At 46.0% G+C, this 7,665-nt stretch overlaps 1 protein-coding gene across 1 annotated transcript in view; it reads right to left on the bottom strand.

Annotated features, from left to right (window-relative positions):
- Positions 1–6,758, bottom strand: part of POLA1 (DNA polymerase alpha 1, catalytic subunit) — a gene marked incomplete in the record, with an annotated part of 464,240 nt that extends 457,482 nt beyond the window's left edge. Inside the window, 2 exon segments of the mRNA XM_056558791.1 lie at positions 2,693–2,817; positions 6,531–6,758. Of these exon segments, the coding sequence (XP_056414766.1) occupies positions 2,693–2,817; positions 6,531–6,567 (162 nt within the window).
- Positions 6,759–7,665: the final 907 nt, after the last annotated feature.

Below are 7,665 nucleotides of genomic sequence, written 5' to 3'. Positions count from 1 at the left end.
GTCCATTTAAACAGAGATGCTCACAATTACAGGGAAAGCTATCAATCACTGTGGGCAAGGTCATTTAGGGCAAGCGCACATGAGCGAAAAATGCACCCAAGTGCAGCTCTGAGTCATGGTATTTTCTATTTTCAATGGGAGCTTGAGATTTTAACAAGTGGCACGTCTCCAATCAAAGTTAAAGGGGTATTACCATCAGTGTTCAGAATGACAGGTGGACCACCGATGCCTGATCAGAATGGTGGCATCACCCCCTCACTTGTCTGAATGTGCGCACCTCCAATCTCCTCTCTCCAAACGAAGTCTATGATAAAGGGGATGGAGAGGGCTGGGAGCGCTCATGACGCAGGCGCACTAGCTCCCATCTATCTATCTATATCTATATATATATAAAACTCAACGTGTGTGTGTGTGTGTGGTGTGTGTGTGTGTGTGTGTGTGTGTATGTTCCACAAAAACTTTCAAACGGCTAAAGATATTAACATGAAACTTGGCGCACATGTTACTTATATGTCAACAACAAACATAGGCGGCGGGGTTTATGTTTAAAGTCCCATACAAGTCAATGGGAAATATATGTTACTGCATAACTTCCAAACGGCTGGAGATATTTCAATAATACTTGGTCACATGTTACTTATATGTCCACTTAAAATATAGGATAGTAAATTTAACCCTAAACTACCCCCATTTGTGAGGGTCAGGGTTTTTGTTTAAAGTCCTATGCAAATCAATGGGAAATGTATGTTCCCATATAATTTCTGTACAGCTGGAACTATTTCAATACCTGGTACACATATTAGAGGACGGGATAGGAGGACGGGATAGGAGGACGGGATAGGAGGACGGGATAGGAGGACGGGATAGGAGGACGGGATAGGACGAGACGTGATCGGAGGAGGAGAGACGGGATAGGAGGACGGGATAGGACGGACGGGATAGGAGGACGGGATAGAGGAGACGGGATAGGAGGACGGGATAGGAGGACGGGATAGGAGGACGGGATAGGAGGACGGGATAGGAGGACGGGATAGGAGGACGGGATAGGAGGTCAAAAGCTTCCTCCTTTGTTTATTTTCCTCCCCAAAAAGGATTTGGAAGGAAAAACCGGGCAACGCCGGGTAATCAGCTAGTTAGAGATAAGCGAACTTACAGTAATTCGATTTGTCACGAACTTCTCGGCTCAGCAGTTGCTGACTTTAGCCTGCATAAATTAGTTCAACTTTCAGGTGCTCCGGTGGGCTGGAAAAGGTGGAAACAGTCCTAGGAGAGAGTCTCCAGCCCACCGCACACCTGAAAGCTGAACTCATTTATGCAGGCTGAAGTCAGCCAACGTTCGTGACAAATCGAATCACTGTAACTTCACTCATCTCTAATAGTCATCCTTAAAGAAATTATACTGGCTCAACAGATACCAAAAATACACCATTTTGGCCTCCAATGGGTGAACAGGGGCACTTAGCAGATACAATGATGGCATTCACTACTAATGCCACCACAGCCTTAGTTCTGCATATGTGGTGTTGCTCTGTGTTCACAAAGCAGATGAGAGTAATAGTATATCAGGAGGGCATCTATTTATGAGCTGTTTAACAAGTTGGTCAGCATGTCAGAAACTAAACATAGTGGTTACCAACTATTACTTTCAGTAACTGCTACTAATGGAAAACAAAAATAGAGATATATTTGGTGACATAAACTATTTTGAACCCAAAAATATTGCAAACTTTAATACACATTATAAAACTCAACTTCTTGGTAGAATTGTGTTGAGTAAATCTCCCCTATTGCTCTATTTAAAGTCCAAAATAACTTGTTCTCTTACCTATATAGGATTAGCACATGTGCAGACTAACAAAGCACTTACAATATCTCTGTAAGCAGTCATATGTTTTGTACACTATCTGTATTACTTGTACTCTTGCTATTGTATATAGGTAAGAGCTACTAGCATTTCTAAGAGGCATGGGTTTATTATAACATTTATTCTGTATTTAGTTTGTATTCTCAGAAATCCAAGACTTTGCTTTGGCTACCTCGTCATAAAGGGCAACTTTGACAGTAGGTAGTAGTTGAGCAAAAAAACCTTGAAGTGGTGCTGCTGGTTCCAAAGGTGAAAGTAGCAAACCAAAGCCAGAGATGTAGGTATACAAAACACTGGAAGGTTTATTAACACATAAAACAATAAAAAGGGGATTACGGGTTTCAGGAGCAGCCCTCCATTCCTTAGATCAGACCTTGATCTGATGAATTGAGGGCTCCTCCCGAAACCCGTAATCACCTTTTTATTGTTTTGTGTGTTAATAAACCTTCCAGTGTTTTGTATACCTACATCTCTGGCTTTGGTTTGCTACTTTCACCTTTGGAACCAGCAGCACCACTTCAAGGTTTTTTTGCTCAACTACTACCTATCCACTCCCAGAAAACGGTTCTACCTCTCTTGCAACCTCAGGCTTAGCAGCGGTTCCAGCTCCTTTGTATGTGGGTTGATACGAAAGTTTTAACTTGCTCTAAGGTGAGCAGCCACTACCTAGGGGCTTTGCATGCCCCACTGCTTCTCAATCCACACTACCCATACGGTGTCACACATGGCGCCCCCTCCAGTCTCTTGTTTTTCTTTTACCTACTGATAACTTTGACAGTAGCAAAATGAAGTCATGGAAGATGCAATGCACATGTAAAAAACATTTACCTCATATTTGACTTTTTCACCAGATTTAGCTTTTTTAAGTCTTTCTAATGCTTCCTTACGGCCTTTTTTCTCAGTTTTTTCTCGTCGAGAACGAGTTGCAGCGAAACTGCTAGAGTCTGCCATATCTGCCAACAAAATAAGATAAGTTGTTACATCACATTTGTGCTGTACCGAGACAGTGAAACAAGACTAGGTAAAAATTCTCCAGGAACCAGTATTAGTATAGCATAAGGGCCCACAAAATGTCACTTAGAGATTTTGTTCATAAATTACTTTTTCCTTACAATGTTAGTGGATAATATAAAGCAACTAGTAGTGTCTCAGGGGGGGGGGGGTATGTATCAAACCTTTTACTCCATTATTTTGGCTGTAGTTTGTCTATTTTTAGTGCAGTTACTTTTTAGGCTATTCAGGCACAATTCTAAACCAGTCCTCAGTTGGCTTAGAAACTGAATGTGGACAGCATAAATAAATAAAAAAAATTGCACATTTTGTCACACGGGTTAAAAGTCGCAAACAAAGCCACATCAAAGAAATGTGATCAGCACCAGATTTATCACATGCCATGTAATAAATTTGGTGCAGGTACACAGTTTTCAACACGTGAATTAATGGAGTGAAAAGTCGTGCACCACCTCCACTTTTCATGAATACCCCCCACAGAGTTTTAGGAACTCTGCTAGTAGCCAAGAAGCTACAAGGCAGCTGACATTACTTTCTGCCAAAATATCAAAAAAAGAATATAGAACAATGCCGACTCTGTGGTCTCAGGTTATAAACTCTGAGGAATATATCAAAGTATTTAACACATTTTATGGTGTGTATTGATGGTTTTGCGACTTTTTGTCCTGAAGTCCTTTTTGACAAACTTGCTTACTTAAAACAATTTTGCCCCCTGTAGTGGTTGTGAATCTATTGTATGCGACTTTTCACCAAATGGCACAAATTGTATCGCAGAGTGCTTCAAATGTCACAAACCAATAGCAGCAATATTTTCACTGGCGTGCAACAACTTCACAAAAGGAGAATCCCACATATGCACTAAATATCACACCGCATGCGACTTTCGATAAATTAGTCGCATGTACACATAACTTGAGCATGGTAAATTGGTTTTTAAAACGTGTAGCTAAACACACAGTAATAAATCCCCCCTTGTTTTTACAAAATCTCAAGCAAGACAGCTTGATCACCTGGAGACCGGTCCCCTCCATGACAGACCTGTACCGTGCGCAAATCCCAACGATGATGATGTCCATATTTCTTGCAGATGCAGCCTCAAGCATTAGGTCTAAGGCAGGCTTTGGCACTGCAGATGTTTTAGGCTACATCTTCCATGATGCCATACAGCCAAAATGCTGCCAAAGAATCATGGGAGATGTAGTCCAAAATATCCACAGTGCCAAAGGTTGCCTATGCCTGGTCTAAAGCTTTAAGGGGGGCTCCAGGGTGAAGCATTTATCACCTGTCCATTGGATTGGTCATTCATATTAGATCATGGGGGGCTGACCACCAATCCCAGACTGGGAATTATCCCACTTCTTCCAAGCCCAAAAGCAGGAGATTAAAGGGGTACTCCGCTGAAAACTTCTTAGGCCCCTTTCACACTATAAAAATACTTCCATTATGAATGCCCGTTATAAAAAGCCTGGAAATCGGCATTTATACGGCCGGTACAAAATCCCATTATAGTCTATGGGATTTTTCTAATAGCCGTTTTAACCTGTTATCGCCCATTATTAATAACGGCAGTTATTTTGTGATGGGCGATAGTAACGGGAGAATTAGCGCATGCACTATTTCTCCCGTTCATTCACCCATCACAAAATATTGTCCGTTATTAATAACTGGCGATAACGGGTTAAAACGGCTATTAGAAAAATCCCAAAGACTATAATGGGATTTTCTCACGGCCGTTAGTGATTTTGTACCGGCTGTATACCTGCCGATTTCCTAACAGGCGTTCATAACATAAGTGTTTTTACAGTGTGAAAGAATCCTTATCGCCTATCCAAAAGGATAGGGGATAAGATGATAGATCGCAGGAGTGCCGCCACTGAGGACCCCCACGATCTCCACGCCGGCAGTGGTGGCATCCGGAACACGAAAGCTTGCAGCTTATGCGTCCGTGACGTCACGCTCCCTCCATTCATGGGGCCTGACGGCTAGCGGAGTGGAGTTCCCTCAGTGCACCGAATGACAGGGGTGTCGCAGCAGAGATTGCGGGAGTCCCCAGCGGTATGACCCCCACGATCTAACATCTTTTCCCCTATCCATGAACGGTGCTGTGTAGGCCCCCCCCCCTGCAAGAAGCTATGGCAGACACCTGCATGCATCTTCTCTGTGGGAGAGCCAGAGAAACAGCATTCAGGTATCTCTATGGGAGAGCTGGAGAAACCTGAAAGGACATCTGTAGTGCAATGTAACTTATCCCCTATCCGAAGGATAGGGAATAAGTTATAGATCCCGGGGGGCCCCAGCGCTCGGAACCCCCACGATCTATAACTTATCCCCTATCCTTTGGATAGGGGATACACTTTTTTTGCGCTGGAATACTCCTTTAAAGGAGTACTCTGGTGCAGAGTACTCCTACTCCGTTCTGCCCGGGCTGCAAAAAAATGAAAATAAACCATCACTCACGTTACTGGGTTCCCGCGGAGCACCCCTACAGCTGATCGGTCCTCTGGTACATCTTCTTCATACTTCCGTGTGAACGAAGCGTCACATGGCGCTCAGCCTATCGCCGGCCACTGCAATGTTCTGCCTCGGCCCGTAATAGGCTGAGCGCCATGTGACACTTCGTTTACACGGAAGTATGAAGAGGATGGACCGGAGGACCGATCAGCTGTAGTGGCGCTCCGCGGGAACCCAGGAAGGTGAGTGATGGTTTATTTTCATTTTTTGCAGCCCGGGCAGAACGGAGCAGGAATACTCTGCACCAGAGGGAGCACAATGACCACCACTTCGTGCAGGGACAGAGTCTCCTTGCACAGAAATTGCATGAGCTCATGGGGGTCACAGCAGTCGGACCCCCAGGATCAAGCACTTATCCCCTATACTTTGGATAGGGGATGAACTTTCCTGCACCACAGTACTCCTTTTAAATGCAATGTCAGTGAAGCATGTGACCTGCTTCGCCATCCATAGTCTATGGCGCTGAGCGCTCATTCATAGCTCTCTTCTACCACTGTGCATATAGAGCGAACTACCAATCCAACATGCGATGGGTGAGCAACGGGCCCATAGGTCAACAGAATGGCCTATCACTTCACAGGGCTGGCACTGCATCTATCTGGCTAGGGCTTCGCAGTGACAGATCGCAACATAGGTCACACATAAGTACCCGGACTGCTGAGGGGTCATCACCACTGCGCCCCCCAGGACTATGCTGGGACCAGCAGTGCCCCCGGACTATGCTGGGACCAGCAGTGCCCCCGGACTATGCTGGGACCAGCAGTGCCCCCGGACTATGCTGGGACCAGCAGTGCCCCCGGACTATGCTGGGACCAGCAGTGCCCCCGGACTATGAAGAACAAACAAAAGTAGCACTCGCCACAGCAGAACTCCGCTTTATACAGTATTTCCCAAGCAGTGTCCCTCCAGCGGTCGCAAAACTACAACTCCCAGCATGCCCGGACAGCCTTCGGCTGCAGCAGTTTTGCAGCAGCTGGAGGCACACTGGTAGGGAAACACCGGTATAATGTATGTCAGCGGTGACGGCAGGGGAGAGGCTTCCCAATCCTCTGGAGCTCCTATCACACACCGGGTACAGCTGGCCTCGGCACCCGGTTATTCCAGCACTATATAAGCACACGTGTCCCCGCCTCCTCCCCGTTACCGTGGTGCTGGCTGTCTCCGCTGGACACCGGGGCCATGCTTCCTGTACCGCGCTAATGACGAAAGCAACGATCCTGGCGCCAAAACACCCGAACCCCGGACACACAGAACTCTGCAATCGAACTGGCGCGACTTGGACGACCAATCGGAACAACGCAGGAAACCGTGCGGACCAATGAGAGAGAAGCGCTGTCCCAGTGCTTTCCAGACACTGCGCGCCCGCAGCTGAGGGGCGCGTTCACGCTGCGCTGGTTACTGTACCACGCATGCGCAAGGTTCAGTTTTTAGTGAGGTGTGTAGGGGAAGGAATTAGATCGGTGGTCAGATTTATCTATACCTGTATAGAGGAAGAGTGGTGCAGTTGCCCATAGCAACCAACCAGACTACCAAATCTAAAAATTAAAGAAGTAATCTGATTGGTTGCTATGGGCAACTGCACCACTCTTCCTCTACACAGATTCTGATAAATCTCCCCCAGTTTAAAAGAGAACTATCATGCAGGACAACATCCCCTATCCTGCATGGATACAGATGTGGAACCTGGGTTGCCTTGCGGGGCTCGCCGGATGTCCAGGAAAATCCGACTTGATGGCTTTGTAGGCGCTCGCCCGAGGATGACACTGAGTCAGTTGAGATTTTTGAGGCTTTATTTCGTGAATAAACAACGCGTTTCGAGGGGGCACCCCTCTTCATCGGGTTTATAGCAAGACAGTACGTTATACAGTTATTTATATACATTAGATTTCTCTCCCGCCAGAATTTGAAATCTAATGTATATAAATAACTGCATAACGTACTGTCTTGCTATAAACCTGACGAAGAGGGCTGCCCCCTCGAAACGCGTTGTTTATTCACAAAATAAAGCCTCAAAAATCTCAACTGACTCAGTGTCATCCTCGGGCGAGCGCCTACAAAGCCATCAAGTCGGATTTTTCCCAAACATCTGGCCAGCCCCGCAAGGCAACCCAGAATCCACATCTGTATATCTGTTCCGGCCCGCTTGCTAAGCGGGACCGACGGCCGGCTGCCTCCCGACACATATACTTAAAGCGTTCCACAGTGTTGTGCCTGCCAGCACAACACAATAAGGTGAGCACTATTTCATCCTTTTCCTGATTAACCCTTTGAAAACGTAC

The sequence above is a fragment of the Hyla sarda genome, chromosome 2 (genome assembly GCF_029499605.1).
Source record: "Hyla sarda isolate aHylSar1 chromosome 2, aHylSar1.hap1, whole genome shotgun sequence".
In the NCBI taxonomy this organism is placed as follows: Eukaryota; Metazoa; Chordata; class Amphibia; order Anura; family Hylidae; genus Hyla; species Hyla sarda.
This window is presented reverse-complemented; position numbering and strand designations above follow the sequence as displayed.